At 42.9% G+C, this 19,715-nt stretch overlaps 1 protein-coding gene across 1 annotated transcript in view; it reads right to left on the reverse strand.

The window, feature by feature from the left end:
- The window catches only part of LOC115079136 (adenylate cyclase type 10-like), a 621,147-nt gene that overhangs the window by 369,383 nt on the left and 232,049 nt on the right, over positions 1-19,715 (reverse strand). The window contains exons 13-14 of the mRNA XM_029582255.1: positions 18,590-18,661; positions 14,134-14,328 (exon numbers count right to left, since the gene is read on the reverse strand). Of these exons, the coding sequence (XP_029438115.1) occupies positions 14,134-14,328; positions 18,590-18,661 (267 nt within the window). The remainder of the gene's footprint in view (positions 1-14,133; positions 14,329-18,589; positions 18,662-19,715) is intronic.

The following is a 19,715-nucleotide window of genomic DNA, read 5'->3' on the forward strand; positions in this document are numbered from 1 at the left end:
TAAGTCAACCCCTTGTCTCTCCTACCTTGGCCTTAGTCATGTGTCTGTCTTTTCCCCCAAACTCCTTCCATAGTCCCAGGCCAGCCTGTGTACTCTAGTCATTCCTTTTTTAGTCTCAGATGTGCCTCTCTCTCCTCCCTCCAACTCCAATATTTATTTTATCTATTTATTTATTTAAAGACATTTAGGAATCACTCTTCCCGATTAAGAATCACTCAAAGTAATGTACAATCAATATCATAATGCCATCAGCTAAAATAAAACTAAAACAAAAATCTGCAAACATAATTAAAATACTTAAAATAATTAAAATGTTGAGAGTATCTGCTGTGTATCTCATTTAACAACCCAGCTTAGCCTCTTCAAAATATTTTATTTATTGCTACTGCTCAACCTATTATAACCCCTTCCATGCACATACTGCTGCTCATCAGGCATGTTTTCAACCCTCTTTAAAATTTCAAAAGTTCCCTATACATACCCAGATCAGTCCAGACTCCTGGGTTTTACCCCCCTTCCAGCAGATGGAGACAAAGTTTCGCAGACACTGGCATATAACCAGGTGTGCCACCTGCAGTCCGCCAGTATTTCTCTGTCTCCAGCAGATGGTGGTGCTGCAAAACCTGCAGACTGAGTAGTTTAAAAAGAAAATGACAGTTTTAAACTGGAAGAGGTGCTCCCAGAAGGTTGATAGATCTTGGTGGGTTCATCTCTTCTGGTTGAGGTTTGGATGAGCAACGGATTGGAAGCCCCTTCTTTGCTTTGGTCCTTTCGTCGCCAAGTGGGGGGATAACAGGTGGTGCCGGTTTCCTCCCCCCAACCACCTCCACCAAGAGGACAACCAGTGTTGCAGCCCTGGTTCAGGGAAGTCTTTGTTTATCTTTTAAAATTTGATTTAAAAAGAAAAAGTATAAAGTGTTTCCCTTTCTTTTTCGATTGGGGCTCATTAGCAGTGTGGCGGGGGCAGTTGCAGGTGGCTTCGTGGGGGATCTGTTCCTCTTCATATTTCATATTTTCTTATTTCTTATTTTATCAAATTTAGCACACAACGAACATAATAATAAAACACAGTAAATGTGATTTTTTTTGACCTGTAAAAGTACCTTCCAGGTACACCTGACCAGAACCTACATCACTAAACATTTATGCGTATTTTGATGATTTAATGTAACAGAAACTTAATGGCATCTGTTAGAATGTACTATAGTACGCTTACTCCAACATTACTTATGTGCCTACATGTAAACCATTGCGATGGTATATAACTTAGCGACGGTATAGAAAATACTTTAAATAAATATATAAATAAATATTGCAGCGGAGGACGTTTTTGCACAGCAGCAGACTGCCAGGGGCTATGCCGCGTGGCAGTTACTGTGCAGCCTGTAGAGAGGTGCACGTGCGTCTCTCTCAAAGTGGAAGCTGTTCCCGAAGCCGCTCTGGGGCAGAAGGCAGCTCGGGGATGGCATAGAGACCTGTGGAAAGACATCAGGCACTTGTGGGGTCCACGAGGGTTGCCAATGCAGGTGATGGCATCTTCCTGTTTTTAGCGGGAGTGGCAGCCATCTTGACTTTTCTTCGCTGAAGCTGCTGAAAAGGCAGAGAAGGGGGAGCCCTTTCCCCACCGCTCTCCCCAGTTGACAAAAGACCTGCAAAGGCCTGGGGGTCCCAGGTACCTCTGTTTGTATTCAGGATTCTGAGAATACTGCTGCTTTTTCTCCCGACTTCAAGCTGCTTCTTCACAAGTGTATTTTGCCAGGAAGGCCAGGGGACACAGATTTTCCAGGAGCAGGAGTCCACAGCATAAGGGTCCTAGGAAGCGGTCCAAAAGATGTGACCATGTGGGTCGACCAGGGTTTGGCGAGTTCTAAGTCAGACCATCCACTCCATGGACACGAGCCGTCGGGAAAGTCAGATGGCAGGGAGCCTTCTGGTGGAGTTACCTCAGGGGGCAAATATTCCTCTGGACCATCACGATCCAGATGAGGAACAGGGTCAAAGCTCTACTGTCCCAAAGGGGGCCATTGGATATTCTATCTCCCCATCTCGCTCGATTCCATACTCCCCAAGAGAATGCTTTCTCGGTTGCTGGACCAATATTTTGGAATTCACTTCCCATTGACCTCAGACAAAGTGACTCACTTAAGAATTTTAGATAAGAAATTAAGACCTTTCTTTTTAAGTTGGCATATTATTAAGTTTACTACAAACACAATGTGGCTTAATTACCTCACATATCATATATCAAAAAACACCCCCCTTCCCCCTCCCCCCCGCTCATGATGACCATTAATTATTTTTAAATAATATAGGGAAGTAGTGTCAGAGATAGCAGCGCTCTTTCAATACAATCTCCAGGCTTTTGCCCGCAATGGGCTTCAACCAGTATCATATATGAGCACTAGGGATGCGAATCGTTTTTTAACGATTAAAATTATCGTCCGATAATTTTAATATCGTCTTAAATCGTTATAGAACACGATACAATAGAAATTCTAACGATTTATCGTTAAAAATCATTAAATCGTGTTAGTGCTCACTAACGGGAGTTAGTGCGCACTAACTCGAGTTAGTGCGCACTAACTGAAAATGATACAAATTGACACTTTCCAGGTCAGTAAAGGTCAGTTAGGAATGAATATGTGTTCCTATTGGCTGGCTGCCCTCTTATCTATTGATGTTAACCAGGTTCCCACTGAGGTGATGGTTGGGGGGGATGGGAAATGGAAATGGAAACTCAGGAACACTAACAGAAAATGATACAAATTATTGACACTATCCAGGTCAGTAAAGGTCAGTTAGGAATGAATATGTATTCCTATTGGCTGGCTGCCCTCTTATCTATTGATGTTACCAAGCTTCCAACTGAGGTGATGGTTGGGGGGGATGGGAAATGAAAACTGTTGGTAGTTGACAAAAAAAGTAATGTGATCAGTCAATATGACTAGAACCTGTGCCCTATTCCTGATACCAGGGGTGTTGTGATCTTCCTGCACTCAGTGCCCTATCCCTGATACCAGTCTGAGACAGCTCCCTCCCTGCATTACTAGTGAGAGGCTGGCTTCACAGACAGGGGGGGAGCTGCCTGACCCTCACTCCTGACTTCCCCCATGTCCCAGCTAGTGAATGGTGTGTGGGTGAGGGGGGGGGGAGGATGGTGAAGTCTGAGACAGCTCCCTCCCTGCATTACTAGTGAGAGGCTGGCTTCACAGACAGGGGGGAGCTACCTGACCCTCACTCCTGACTTCCCCCATGTCCCAGCTAGTGAATGGTGTGTGGGTGAGGGGGGGGGAGGATGGTGAAGTCTGAGACAGCTCCCTCCCTGCATTACTAGTGAGAGGCTGGCTTCACAGACAGGGGGGAGCTGCCTGACCCTCACTCCTGACTTCCCCCATGTCCCAGCTAGTGAATGGTGTGTGGGTGAGGGGGGGGAGGATGGTGAAGTCTGAGACAGCTCCCTCCCTGCATTACAAGTGAGAGGCTGGCTTCACAGACAGGGGGGAGCTGCCTGACCCTCACTCCTGACTTCCCCCCATGTCCCAGCTAGTGAATGGTGTGTGGGTGAGGGGGGGGGGAGGATGGTGAAGTCTGAGACAGCTCCCTCCCTGCATTACTAGTGAGAGGCTGGCTTCACAGACAGGGGGGAGCTGCCCTGACCCTCACTCCTGACTTCCCCCATGTCCCAGCTAGTGAATGGTATGTGGGTGAGGGGGGGGGGAGGATGGTGAAGTCTGAGACAGCTCCCTCCCTGCATTACTAGTGAGAGGCTAGCTTCCCAGACAGGGGGGAGCTGCCTGACCCTCACTCATCCGGGGTATTGTGATCTTCCTGCACACAGTGCCCTATCCCTGATACCAGGGGTGTTGTGATCTTCCTGTATGCAGTGCCCTATCCCTATTAATACCAGGAGTGTTGTGATCTTCCTGCACGCAGTGCCCTATCCCTAATACCAGGGGTGTTGTGATCTTCCTGCACACAGTGCCCTATTCCTGATACCAGGAGTGTTGTGATCTTCCTGCATGCAGTGCCCTATCCCTGATACCGGGATGTGTGCAAGAAGATCCCAACACCCCCGGTATCAGGAATAGGGCACTGTGTGCAGGAAGATCACAACACCCCTGGTATTAGGGATAGGGCACTGTGTGCAGGAAGATCACAACACTCCTGGTATTAATAGGGATAGGGCACTGTGTGCAGGAAGATCACAACACCCCTGGTGCCAGGGTTAGGGCACTGTGTGCAGGAAGATCACAACACTCCTGGTATTAATAGGGATAGGGCACTGTGTGCAGGAAGATCACAACACCCCTGGTGCCAGGGTTAGGGCACTGTGTGCAGGAAGATCACAACACTCCTGGTATTAATAGGGATAGGGCACTGTGTGCAGGAAGATCACAACACTCCTGGTATTAATAGGGATAGGGCACTGTGTGCAGGAAGATCACAACACCCCTGGTGCCAGGGTTAGGGCACTGTGTGCAGGAAGATCACAATACCCCTGGTATCAGGGTTAGGGCACAAGTTCTAGTCACATTGACTGATCACATTATTTGTTTTGTCAAGCTACCAACTGTTTCCATTTCCCATCCCCCATATACTGTCAGTGGGAAGCTTGGTAACATGAATAAATAAGAGGGCAGCCAATAGGAATACATATTCATTCCTAAACTGACCTTAACTGACCTGAAAAGTATCAAATTGTATCATTTTCAGTTAGTGCGCACTAACTCCCCGTTAGTGCGCACTAACTCGAGTTAGTGCGCACTAATCGGAAAAAACGATTTTTAATGATTTTCTTGCCCTGCCACACGATTTCTATCGTTAAGACGATATGGAAAACGATTCACATCTCTAATGAGCACTAGATTTTACGTCATTTATTTCTTCCCATATATCACTTTTTTACTCTATTTTATTCACTTATTACTCCTAAAAACATATTTCTTTTAATCATTCTTCAAAAGTTTTATACTTATCTTTTCAATAACTCTACGTTTGCTTCAAAACTCTCTTTTGCTTGAACTCTTTTACTGCCCGCTGCAGTATTTTCCCTTGTCTAAACCCGACATTGACAATGTTTCGGCAAATTCTTATGCTTTCTTCAGGGGACACAACTTACTCTAAAATGAAAGAACATAGCTCAAACTAATAACATATTCAATCTATTTTTCTTTTTCTTATTTACAAAACTTTTTACTCCCACAGTTGGACTTACCCTCTCTTACAGCCCAACACGGCTCCACATCGCAGCTCTCACTAATGGCGATCAACGCTTGTACGCCCAAAACCGGAAGTATAATTTTATAGACAAATCCCCGTTCCCTTTCCATCCAATCAGAACTACCCCCTTTGCTCTACATGAATACCGACCAACCCACTTCCTTATTGACCCTGCAGGATGTACCGTACTCAATTTAAAGATCCAACGCTGTTCCTTCTGTAGTAACCTCACATTCATATTCCCACCCCTCACATCACAATACAATACTTCCAAAACTGTACAACGCAGATCTTCAAAATTATGCCCCTTATCCAAACAGTGCTGCATCAATGGTGCCTCCACCTTTTTACATTTCAGGGCACTTTTATGTTCAATCAAGCGAGTTTTAAGTTTCCTCATTGTCTTTCCTATGTACAACAATTCACAAGAACACCACACCACATACACAAATTTACTTGATAGACACGTCGTCCTCACTTTTGGTCTATAACCCCGTAATTTTTGCAGGGGTAAATTGCTATTTGAATGTCCTTGTGCACACATCGAACATGAATTACACAGATAATGACCCACCTGCTTGTCAACCCTCATAACATTTCCTTTATAGAACGACCGCACTACCTGATCTTTTATATTGCTCCCTCGTTGGAATGCTATCATCAGCTTTTCCTTAAACATAGAATATAGAGAGATCACGTGATGTGGTGGGCTCGATAGGCTGTGTGCATATCGGGCTCCATCCCCCAGCAGCCTCACACAGCTGAATAAAGACACCTTACCAGATTTCGACGGCTCTGCTGACCTGTCCCTCAAGTGGAAATTGAACCCTACACGATTCGCTGCATCAAAAAAAATACTCAATTCGCCTATGGCTTCCAGAATTGTCCGGAAAGACAGAGAGAAGCCGAAAGGATCGGAGCCCAAAATGGCTGCCATGCCTGCCTCTCCGCAACCCAGTGCGGAAGACTCCTTGGAAGAAAAATTCTCCCATGCAGTTCTTAATGCTTTAGATAATAGACTGCATCAAATTTCAGAACAGATTGCGGAGGTTCGATCGGCGCTCAGTGAAATGGACAGTAGAATTGAAAAGTCTGAAGGACGCATAGCACTCCTGGAAGACGATGTGGGCACGTTGGAAAAGAAAATGGAGGCCCTGGAGAAAGCGGTAGAGGCACGCGACGAAAAATTAGAAGATTTGGAAAATCGCAGCCGCCGAAACAACTTAAGATTTGTGGGAATGGCAGAATCGTTGGCGGAACAAGATTTAACTCAGACATTGAGTACATGGTTAAAGGCTCACATTCCTTCGCTGGTGGGAGTGCACAGTCTAATTGAGCATGCCCACAAGATAGGCCGGAGAATGGAGGGGTCAGACATTCAGCGGCCCAGAGTTATTATTGCTCTTTTTTTGAACTATGGAGATAAGATGCATAATCTTACAATTCTACCGACAAAATAGGGGCATCCAATTTGAAAATAAAAAAGTGCTAATTTTCCAAGATTTCTCATCACGTGTTTCGCTTCAATGTAAGGAATTCTCACCGCTATGTTCGGAATTGGTGTCCCGGGGTATTCGCTTTGCTCTGATGTACCCCACAAAGTTGCGGATTACTTCCCAGGGGGTCACGCATTTTTTAACAGCCCTCAGGAGCTAAGAAATTTTTAGACAGTCTCCCACGAGAGAGCACTGCAACACCTACCTGAAGACAAGGTTTTTTCTTTTTTTTTTCTCGTTAGGCTGAAGGCATTTACGGAGAAGGTTTACCTTTTTGAAGACTATATAGCTCAGTGACTTTATGGGTTTCCATGCTCTGGTTTGCACCTATTTTCCTTTTTATATATGTCACTGTTATGCGATCCTACCTAAGTTTTGCAATGGGGTTGGTGGGGGACGAGCGCATCTCCTACCGCAGTGATCCATGCCCCTAATAGAGGGGAAAGTTTTCAAAGGAATGATGGGGGGTTCCTTGCTACACTGTTATGGGCGGTTGCGGGGAAGGGGGGGAAATGGGGGGGGCAAAGGGTTTGGTGTGTATGTGATAGTATGTGTGAACGGTTGCTGAATATAGTTAAGAGTAATTGGTTGTTAAGATATCTGGGGACATTTTTGCTGTTCATTACTTCATATGGTGCGAATGGGGAGCGCTTTGGGTGGATGGGGCTCTCCACACTTTGGTACACAATGAGACAGATCCCTGTCAAATCTATATGATGCCTTCTTTTACCTATGCGACGTGGAATGTCGCGGGCTTAGGCACTCCTGTGAAATGCGAAAAAGTACTGACTAGACTTAAGAGACTGCAGGCCAAAATTATCTTCTTGCAAGAAACGCACTTATTGGAGTGAGAAGCCTTGAAGTTAAAGAGACAAGGGCTATCTCAAATATTTCAAGCTGAAGGTACGTTCAAAAGTAGGGGAGTTGCTATTTTAATACACAAAGACGTACCATTCCAAGCCAGTAAAACAATTGTAGATCCCGCAGGTCGGTATGTAATGGTTTTGGGGAACCTGTTGGGACTCCAAATCATATTAACATCAGTATATGCCCCAGTAGTTACGACCACGCCTTTTTTGTAAAATTAACTGCAGAACTGACTATACTTGGGGACTTCCCTATTATTCTGGGAGGGGATTTAAATTTTGTGATAGATCCAATCTTGGATAGATGCCCCCCTCATCCACATCAACACATTAGCCAGAATAAGGGACCCCTATACCTATGCAGACATTTGAAACTTTTGGACCTCTGGAGAACCCTACACCCGGGGGAAATAGAATATACCCATCTTGCTAAAGCCCATCCTACCCACACACGAATAGATTATTTATTGATATCTGAGTCTCTTTTTTCTAGATTTAATAAGTCTTCCATTCACAATCTGGTAACTCTGACCATTGCCCGTTTACAGGTGACATGATTTATGGCGCGAAGCAACCGCCTGCCCAGTGGCGATTACCAGGCCACTTGCAGCGAGATCCCGATTTTCCTGAATATCTCCGCTCTAAGTGGAAAGAGTTTCAAACTTACAACTCCATTCATCAACACCAACCGGTACTGTTTTGGGAGACGGCCAAGGCCGTTTTAAGAGGGGATATCATCAGCTATGTTAAATACAAAAAGAAAAAGTTAGACGCAGATATACTTGCTCTTGAGAAATCCATGATATGGATAGTGGTCAGTCTATAATGGTGACGCCGAGGCCATCTCCCAATTTAAGGCGAAACAAACAGCTTTGAACGCATTGTTACATGATAGAGCATCCCGCTCTTTAAGGTTTCGCCAGTTTACATTCTTTCACCATGGGAACAAAGCTGGAAAGATTCTTGCCAATCTTTTAAAGGCACAGGAATCTTCTAAATTTATTCCAAACATCAGGTCCCCCAGTGGTCATTTAAAAACAAGTCCCAAAGATATCGCTCAAGTTTTTCTGGAATACTACCAGCAGCTTTATTCAGAGGAACAAATTCAGGGGGTAGATATAGAGAAATGTTTGGACACATTGTCTCTGCCTCAGCTTTCTCAATCCCAAATCACTTCTCTCAATCAGGTTATAAAAGAAGAAGTGGTGCAGGAAGTTGTTCATTCCTTCACAGACAATAAGACTCCAGGGCCTGATGGACTAACTGCTATCTTTTACAAATCTCTTGGCTCTGAGATTGTGCCAGTCTTGGCGTCACTTTTTGAACACATTGCAGGGGATGGGGCCATGCCAGCAACTATGCGAGCGGCAACAATAGTGGTATTACCTAAACCGGGTAGAGACCATACTTTACCTTCTTCCTATCGCCTGATCTCGCTTTTAAACCTGGATATTAAATTATATGCAAACATTTTGGCCAATAGGTTAAAAACTATTATGCCAGAATTAGTGGGCCCGGGTCAGGTAGGCTTAGTAAGTGGTCGCAGATCTACCGTCAATATCCATAAGGTATTAACAGCTATAGAAGAGTGTTACATAAAAAAATTACCCCAACCATTATTGGTCTCCTGCGATGCGGAAAAGGCATTTGATAGGGTGGCGTGGCCTTTTCTCAAGGCAGTGCTGAGTAGAATGAAATTCGTGTGACAGATATACAAATACATAACCTTACTGTATTCAAACCCCACTGCTCGCATTATGGTTAATGGTCTGCTCTCTGGGGAATTCTCATTGGCTCGTGGCACGAGACAAGGGTGTCCTTTATCTCCTCTATTATTTATTCTAACGGTGGAACCCCTGGTACATAAGCTTTGGCAGACTCCCACAGTGAGGGGCATATTGGTGGGAACACAAAAATTCCTGACTTTATTGTTTGCTGACGACATTCTGCTGTTGCTCACAGAGGCTAGGACGTCGCTTCCAGCGGCTATCCACATCTTTCACCAATATCAGCAGATATCTGGCTTTAAACTTAATTTAGATAAAACTGAAGCATTGGACCTATTAGGTACCTTGGAGGGCTCCTGGCCGGACTTTCCAGTCTGTTGGGCAACCGACTCCCTTAAGTATTTGGGGATCAAAATTCATCGATGCCCTGCTAAATGGTATGGCTTAAATGTTCCCCCGCTGGTAGAAAAAGTTAGACATCAACTCCAGAGTTGGCAGTCCCTCACACTTTCCTTACAGGGACGCATAGCAGTGATCAAAATGGTGACCGCTCCCAAGCCCATATATTTTTTTCTAATGGTGCCATCTTTCTGGAAAGCTAAGGATAAGCTGGCTTTACAGAAGGCTATTACTAGGGATGTGAATCATGTGCCCAATCGTTTTAAAGATCGATTTTGGCTGGGGGGGGGGGGGGGGGGGAAATCTGATCGTCATGGGTTTTTTTTGTAAAAAAATCAGTTTTTCAGTTAGTGCGCACTAACAGAAAATGATACAATTTGACACTTTTCAGGTCAGTTAAGGTCAGTTTAGGAATGAATATGTATTCCTTTTGGCTGCCCTCTTATTTATTCATGTTACCAAGGTTTCCACTGACATGATGGTTTAATATATGGGGGATGGGAAATGGAAACGGTTGGTAGCATGACAAAAAAAGTAATGTGATCAGTCAATGAGACTAGAACTTGTGCCCTATCCCTGATACCGGGAGTGTTGTGATCTTCCTGCACACAGTGCCCTATCCCGGTTACCGGGGGTGTTGTGATCTTCCTGCACGCAGTGCCCTATCCCTGATACTGGGGGTGTTGTGATCTTCCTGCACGCAGTGCCCTATCCCTGATACCGGGAGTGTTGTGATCTTCCTGCACACAGTGCCCTATCCCAGTTACCGGGGGTGTTGTGATCTTCCTGCACACATCCCAGTATCAGGGATAGGGCACTGCGTGCAGGAAGATCACAACACCCCCGGTATCAGGGATAGGGCATTGCGTGCAGGAAGATCACAACACTCCCGGTATCAGGGATAGGGCACTGCGTGCAGGAAGATCACAACACTCCCGGTATCAGGGATAGGGCACTGCATGCAGGAGGATCACAACACTCCCGGTATCAGGGATAGGGCATTGCAAGGTAGATCACAGCTTTCGAGATCCTGCACAGGGCAGTGCAGAGAGGAAGATCACAACACTCCCGGTATCAGGGATAGGGCACTGTGTGCAGGAATATCACAACACTCCCGGTATCAGGGATAGGGCACTGCGTGCAGGAAGATCACAACACGCCCGGTATCAGGGATAGGGCACTGCATGCAGAAGGATCACAACACTCCCGGTATCAGGGATCAGGGATAGGGCACTGAGTGCAGGAAGATCACAACACGCCCAGTATCAGGGATAGGGCACTGCATGCAGGAAGATCATAACACTCCTGGTATCAGGGATAGGGCGCTGTGTGCAGGAAGATCACAACACTCCCGGTATCAGGGATAGGGCACTGCGTGCAGGAAGATCACAACACTCCCGATATCAGGGATAGGGCACTGCATGCAGGAAGATCACAACACTCCCGGTATCAGGGATAGGGCACTGCGTGCAGGAAGATCACAACACTCCCGGTATCAGGGATAGGGCACTGCGTGCAGGAAGATCACAATACTCCCGGTATCAGGGATAGGGCACTGCGTGCAGGAAGATCACAACACCCCTGGTATCAGGGATAGGGCACTGCATGCAGGAAGATCACAACACTCCCAGTATCAGGGATAGGGCACTGCGTGCAGGAAGATCACTACACCCCCGGTAACCGGGATAGGGCACTATGTGCAGGAAGATCAAAACACTCCCTGTATCAGGGATACGGCACAAGTTCTAGTCACATTGACTGATCAGTGATCACATTACTTTTTTTGTCCAGCTACCAACCGTTTCCACCCATCCCCCATATATTAAACCATCACCTCAGTGGGAACCTTGGTAACATCAATAAATAAGAGGGCAGCCAGCCAATAGGAATACATATTCATTCCTAACTGACTTAACTGACCTTAACTTGACCTGAAAAGTGTCAAATTGTATCATTTTCTCCTAGTGCGCACTAACTCCTGTTAGTGCGCACTAACAAAAAAAACCCGATTTTTCACGATAAATCGGTGGAATTCCTATTGTATCGAGTCCCTTACCGATTAATGATGATTTTAAAATTATCAGACGATATTTTAAATCGTTAAAAAATGATTCACATCCATAGCTATTACTAATTTCCTGTGGCGAGGGAAGCGGGCAAGGCTTTCGCTGGACACTTTATGTACCCCAAAATCACTAGGCGGGTATGGACTACCGGACTTTCGAGTATACACCTGGGCTGCTAATTTAAGATTTCTGGGGGTTTGGTGCAATCACGCCTCAGTATATTCGGATGGGAAGTTGATAGCCAATATATGTGCTCCTTTTGATCCATGCCTTATACTTCACCTTCCCACAAGGGATCTATTACCGCACCACATGCAATACACCTTAATACGTATTATACGGAAAGTATGGGTCATAACTAGGAAGTACATGAAGCTCCCGAGTCACATATCAATGTACTATCCTCTGAGGGGTTCATCTCCAACTTCCTTGGTAGTTCTACCCAAACAACATGCCTTAAAAATTTCCCCTAATTGGAAATTGAAGGATGTGGTAGACTGGCAGACAAACCAAGTTTACACTTTTGAACAATGCCAGGAGCTTTTGGGTTTAAAACGTCTCAATTTCTTTTATATGGACACATTCAGGATAGATGCAATGTTTTATTTAAAACTGTTACTGGGTTTATTGATAACTGTACTAGCCGAGCCTTATTCACTGTGCTGGAGGCCAACAAAGGAACTCTGTCGTTCTTATATAAATTTTATATACAAGTAATTCCGCAATCCATCTTTTTCAATGTGGGGATTAAGTGGTCTAGGGACTGTAAAAAAAATCTCTCTGAACGAATGCTAGCTTCCTGTTATTTAACCATTCCCACTATATCGAACAATGTTACATACCGGGAATTACAGCAGCGTATTTTTCATCGAACAATTATCTCTCCGGCCAGGGCACATCTTATGCATATTGTGGCCACAGATAATTGTTTGAAATGCAAGACACAGGGCGCTAATCTTATTCATTGTTTATGGGAATGCCCTAAAATTAAAGAGTTCTGGGAGGAGGTCCGACTCTGGCTATCAAACCTGTTTGCCAATGATATTCAGTGGTCAGCCTCCTTTTGTTTATTACATAATGATGTGGGAGACATAAGTTTGAATCATGATAATGTACTTTTTTTCTCTAAAGCTTGTTTAGTTGTGAAAAAATATATTTTGATGCGTTGGCTAGAGAAATCTCCCCCAACAATTGAAATGTGGAAAGCAATCTTGTTGGAGATGTACCAGTTGGAATATGAATCTCTTTATAAACGCTTCTCTGTGAAAAAGAAGAAGCTATTTAAAGACATTTGGCTTACTTCCTATGACACTCTCCCTCAAACAGTGCAAGGACTAGCACCGCTAGAGGTTTCTTGATCCCCAAAGTGCTTTTTGGAGCTCTTCATACTTGACTGAGGATTTTGAATGGCAACTTCACCTTTATATCACACACCAAGAGGTCAAACCTGGGACCTTTTCAGTTGGCGGGGGTTGCTGGGGGGGGGGGGGGGAGGACATAGGGAGGATTATATTGAAAAAATATGGAACTTTGCCATGTATTTTATGTATTGCCACTTGTTGATGTTAACCTTGTTTCCATTGTTCCAATAAAATATTATTGAAAAAAAAACATAGAATATAGCTGCAAAACATGCCAATGTCTTCTAATACTTTTCACCATTCCCTGTATCGCTGGAGAATACGGTAATATACAAGTCAAGTGTTGTGGACTCTTCTTGTGCACAGTGTTTAATAAAAGATCTCTATTATTCCAACGTGTTCTCTTCATGGTTCACTACCTTTAATGAGTAACCCCTCTGCACAAATTTTAGATGCATGTCCTTAGCCTTTTCCTTATATTCTTGTGTAGTGGAACACAACCGTCTCAAACGCAGAAACTGTCCAAACGAGATGAGATCCCTCAAAATGTGTGCGTGACAACTGTCATAATTCAACAATCTTTTGTGATCTGTTGATTTTTGATATATCGTGAAGAAAAACTGATTATCAAATATTGAGATTTGTATGTCCAAAAATGGCTCTGTGGTATTCCCATAATGATGTGTAAACTGTAGGGAGGGATCACAAGAATTTAACCAATTCATAAATTGGTCAAACATCTCCCTGCCTCCGGTACACAATATGATATCATCTATGAACCTCCACCAGCACAAAATATGTCGTATATATGGTGAATCTTGCACCCATTTCTGTTCAAATTGTCCCACATACAAACTAGCCACACCTGGTGCCATTGTGGCTCCCATAGCTGTTCCTCCTATTTGTTGATAAAATACATCGTCAAATAAAAATAAATTTTCTTTCAATGCCAAAATCGCTAAATCAACCACAAATTTAACTGGAATCCGATCCTGCACGTCCTTCAGAGCAGCCACCCCAGCCACCGGAATTGTGGTTTTCTTGTTGACCGCTGACACAGCGGCATCCACCTTCAGGATCTTGAAGGAATCCAAATGATCCTGCTGCAATGGATAAAGCTTTGCCATTGCTCTCCCCACTTTCAAGCAGGAGTCCAGGAAGTCCCACTCCCGGATGATCAGCTTCTGGATCTTCTTAGGAATGGGGAAGGTGCTGGGGGGTTTTCCCTGGCAATCAGTGGTCCTGGGGTCGCAGGCTAAAACTGTCCGAGGAATGGCCCTCAACAGGAACCTGGCACCTCAGGGAGCAGAAATCTTCCAAACACTAGATCAGTCGAGACTGCAGGGAAACACCTCTACCATCTGCTGGAGGCAGAGAAATACTGACGGACTGCAGGTGGCACTCTCAGATATGTAGCAGTACCCGTTTTGTCCTCTGCCTCCATCTGCTGGTAGGGATGAATAAACTCACTTGTCTGGACTGATCTGGGTATGTTCAGGAACCACAACCGTCCATCCAACAATTGGAGGCAGAGAACACTGGCTATATCAGGTTCCATTCATAACACACTACTATTGATTTTTGTTTTTTTTAATGACAAAAGCTCTGCCTCCAAATGCTGGATGAGGGGACTAAACCCACGGGGTAGATATTCAAAAGCCATTTAGATAAATATGGAAAATGTAAAATATGGAACATTACAATCAACTCATCGTACAGTAAGATAGCGACAACTCACTAATGTAACCATGACAAATAATTTGTTAAAATCATCCTTAATAATACATACATATTTCACTATCCTTCTCATAAATGCATAGTCAATTAGGAAAAAAGCCCCTATTATCCATGTACCCTATTGTCCTTATAACGGAAACTTGGCTTTATGAACATGATACAGTTATATTAAATAACCTCTGTCCAGAAGGCTTCATCCCCTCTCACAACCCTGTCCCACTCGAAGAGGAGGAGGGTTACTAACCAATATCAAATCCTCTTTATCCCCTTGCAAGAAAATTATTCCAAAAAATGAAACCTCAATAGAAATTCTTTTAATCTCCACTACTATAATGAACGATGTTTAATATACAGGCCCCCCCCCCCCCCCAAGTATACTTGCCAACCATTTATCCTCATTCCTTGAAACAATTGTAACTTTACCATGTGATCTGTCAAACACCATTATAGCTGGCGATTTCAATTTACATTTTAATAACCAACAATCACAATCTTCAGTAATGAATTTAATAGATGCTTTATCAGGTCTCAACTTATCAACACTAATTAACCAACCCACTCATAAAATGTGAAACACACTAGATCAGATCTGCTATAACTCATGTTATAACTCATATTGATGCCGATATTACACCAGTATCCTGGTCTGATCATTTTTTAATAAAACTATCAGGTCAATTACAAACTAATAAAAAATGCCAATTCTAGACCTGATTATACTAATTAAATACTACAAAAAAAAATACTACAAAAAAATATTAACACCAATGCATTTAAACCAATAAACCAAAACCCTCATTCTGATACTACTGCAATGTTATCCTACTGGGACAAAATCATAGAAGAAAACAAATATATTGGCACCTTTTAAAACCCACAAAAAAACTTCAAAAGTTACTTCACCATGGTATACTGATACATTAAAAACTTTCAAACGAAAACTCCGTAACTTAGAACGTCGCTGGCGAAAATATCTGATACCAGCTAGCAAACAAGCATATACATACTTACAACAATATAAAAAAGAAATAATAAAAGCAAAGAAAGATTACTATGCATCTAAAATTAAGACTGCCAATGGAAATCCAAAAGTCCTATTTAATATCGTGAGAAATCTAATGGCAGCACCATGAAACACATCCCAATTAGCAACTGATGAACTATGCAATAATATAGCAAACCATTTTGAAAAGAAAATAGAAATTATTTCAACCAAATTTGCTACATTTCCTATTCCCAATTCGACTCTTCGACAAGCCAACTGCTCTTTATCAGATTTCAGTAAGATAAACAACAAAGACATAATTAATATCCTAACAAAATCCAAACCTTCTAATAGTCCATTCAATCTTTGCTCTGGACAATTACTAAGGAATGCCAAAGAACATATCGCTCAGTCCATCTCTGACATAGTGAATGCTTCATTGTCACAAGGCATCTTCCCTGCATCCCTAAAAAAGACTTTAATAATACCGATACCAAAGAATAAGACCCAGGACCAACTCGATGTTTCAAACTACCGTCCTATCGCAACACTCCCATCAATGGCTAAAATTATCGAATCTGTCATATTTCGCCAAATATCTGACTACATACAAGACAACAATATTTTACATGCTAACCAACACGGATTTAGAAAAGGACACAGAACTGAATCTTTACTTGGTGCTGCTTGACATGGTGCTGCTTGACATTTCGGCAGCATTTGATACTTTAAATCACGACATACTAATACTAAACCTTAAACACATAGAAATTAAAGACACTGTTTTACAATGGTTCACCTCCTTCATACAAGAAAGTCCCCAAAGAATAACATTAGGAACGTCAAAATCCAATTTGGTACACCACGAAATCTGGAGTTCCGAAAGGATCATCGCTCTCTGTGATTCTTTTTAACATATATCTACTACCACTATACCACTTACTATCTGGACTCAACATATCTTTTAAAATTTATGCCGACGACATCCAGTTTATCATACCATTCACCGATTCCTGTAAAAATACATTCTTGCTATTTCACTTATACTTATCTGCGATAAAAATTTGGCTGTCTCACAACAGACTAAAATTAAACACATCAAAAACTGAACTACTTTTCTTATCCACGATTCCTGATTCAATTCATCAACCACCCAAAACCTTCACTTTTGAAGGGCAAACACTGACAATAAAATCACACGTAAAAAACCTAGGTACAGTTATTGATTCCCAATTATCCATGTCCAATAATATATCAACATTAGTAAAGAAATCCTTTTATAAACTTCACATGCTAAAAAAACTTAAACCTCTATTACACCCATCAGATTTCCGATCTATAACACAAGCACTCATTCTTACAAGCTTAGATTATTATAATTCCCTATATATAAGATTACCAGCTTGTACTACTCACCCACTTCAACTCATTCAGAACTCCATAGCCTGTATACTATACAATGTATCTTGTCGAGACCATATTACTCCAATACTACAACAATTCCACTGGCTTCCAATATCTTACCGAGTCACATATAAGATCCTTACAATGATACATAACCTACTTTACAACCCAACCACAATATGGCTTTGCACCGTATTGCGGATTTACATACCTATTCGCCAGCTGCGTTCAATGGACAAGTGTATTCTCGAAGTACCTTCAGTGAAATCTGCACACCTAGATCTAACTCGTAGAGGAGCATTTTCAGTAGCAGGCCCAACTCTTTGGAATGCCATCCCCGAAGAAATCCGCTTAACATCCAACACAAAAGAATTTTAAAAACTTCTCAAAACATACCTTTTTACCTTAGCATACAAAATCAACTAACAGACCAATATACACATTTTAAAGATAATATTTTAATCTAATATGTTTTTATGTGATAATTTAAACTGATGTTTTAATGTATTGATTGTGAGGTACTTTGTTTTATTATGTATGTTACATTGTAAACCACTTTGACGGTCAGTCCTCTGCCCATACTGCGGTATATAAAAACCTATAAATAAAATAAAATAAAAAATAATTTGCAAGTTATCTGTTTAAATGACTAATGCAGCATATTCAGCCGCTTATTCAGCTAAATTATAGCCAGATAACTTTGTATCTGGCTATAATTTAGCCATATAAAAAAAGGGTCACTTCAGGGCCATTCTGGGAAGGAGCCGAGATATCCAGCTAATCTACCCAAATATCGGGTATATCTGGCGTTGTGTGGCCGGATAACTTTCTATGTAACCAGATATCTTCAAAGATATCTTCAAAGATATCTGGTTAAGTAGCCTGTCATTTTTACCAAAAAATAAAATCAATGGGCTCATGGCCCAAATGTTTGCCTACCCAGCTTATATAAAGGTCCCTATTGAGCCCAGCACCCCTCTTCCTCCCACCTCCACTAGCCTTTCCCCAATTTGATTTCAAATGATCCGATCGGATCTCTCTGGATATTCAAAATTAGACAGCAAGGTTTTACAGTTATCTGGCTACATGTAGTCAGATAACATTAAGTAAGTATATTCAGCTGGACTTTTATCCTGTTGAATATACAGGACAAGTTATCCAACTAACTTTAGCAAGATAATTTATCCACTGAACAGCCTACTGAATATTACCCTATGTTCTAGGCTGGTGGAGCAGTATGGTTCTGTTTCATCTTCTGCCTCCCGTAGCCTCAAGCATGACTCTTGTTTTCTCCCCTTCTCTGCTCCTCCCTTGAACAGTGGTCTCACCTGTTGTAGTACTTTGATCAGAAATTTCTCCCTTTCTTTATTTCTTGTATCAGGATCCATGACAGAAACCATCTGTGAGAGGGGAAACTGACAAGAAAAGATGAGAATAATTAACCAGAGAAACAGTCCATTGAACTTAGTGATCTGAATTATTTTAGTGAGTGTAACAGCAAGCCCAATTAATTCGTTGCTGAGCAGTGTCCTCTAAGATTTCAAACCTAGGAAAACACTTTTCATGAGCCCATAGGCCTTTCTTGTGCATAGCAGCTGTACTTAGATATCCATTTCTGAATCTGTAGCCTATATTGATAGAGCACAACCACCATTGACTGGAAGCCTATACCTAACTGGGACAATTCCAGGTTACAAGAAACTGGATTTAGGGGTCTATGTACTAGCCAGTGTTAAACCCAGCATTGAAACATGAGTTACCTGCTGATTTTAAAACCAGAATTACATCGGGATGCAATACAATCTACTACGTAATGATTACTATGGCCTTGAAAATAGCATGGTAATATAGGGTGTGATCTGTGTATTAGGATTCTATCCAAAGAGATCAAGCCAGTTAGCATGGGAAATAGCCCAGTAATGATGAATGAGCCTTTGATCCACACCCACAGGTTGAGCCCTTGGTTACTAGCGGTCAGCAGGGCTTAGGTGTATCCCTAGGGAGGTCAGGTAAGCAAGAGTCTGAAGGCATGCCAGGGTCAGGGCAAGCAGCAGACTTGAGTATTGAAAGCAGGCCAAGATTGGGGCAGCCTGGGGAGAGACATGGTCAGGTGCAAGCAAGAGGTCAGAATCTGGAAATCAGGCCAAGGATGGACACAGCACACAGAAGACACTGGACATGATGGACAGGACAAGGCAAGGCTGGACAATGCAAGCCAGGAACCAGGAACACAGGCAGAATTCAGGAACCAAGACCCAGGTGCAACATGCACTGCAGATGCAGGAGACCTGCTGCTAGGCGAGGTAATGCTACAAGATCCGACCGGGTCAGCCTGATGTCATCGGAGGGCACTGCTCAGAGTTTCCCGCCACAGGCTCTTTATAATGTGCAATTATGCAGGCATACATGCCTAAGGGAATGCAGCAGCCTAGAAGTATCAGCAGCATCTGGAGT

The sequence above is a fragment of the Rhinatrema bivittatum genome, chromosome 17 (genome assembly GCF_901001135.1).
Source record: "Rhinatrema bivittatum chromosome 17, aRhiBiv1.1, whole genome shotgun sequence".
In the NCBI taxonomy this organism is placed as follows: Eukaryota; Metazoa; Chordata; class Amphibia; order Gymnophiona; family Rhinatrematidae; genus Rhinatrema; species Rhinatrema bivittatum.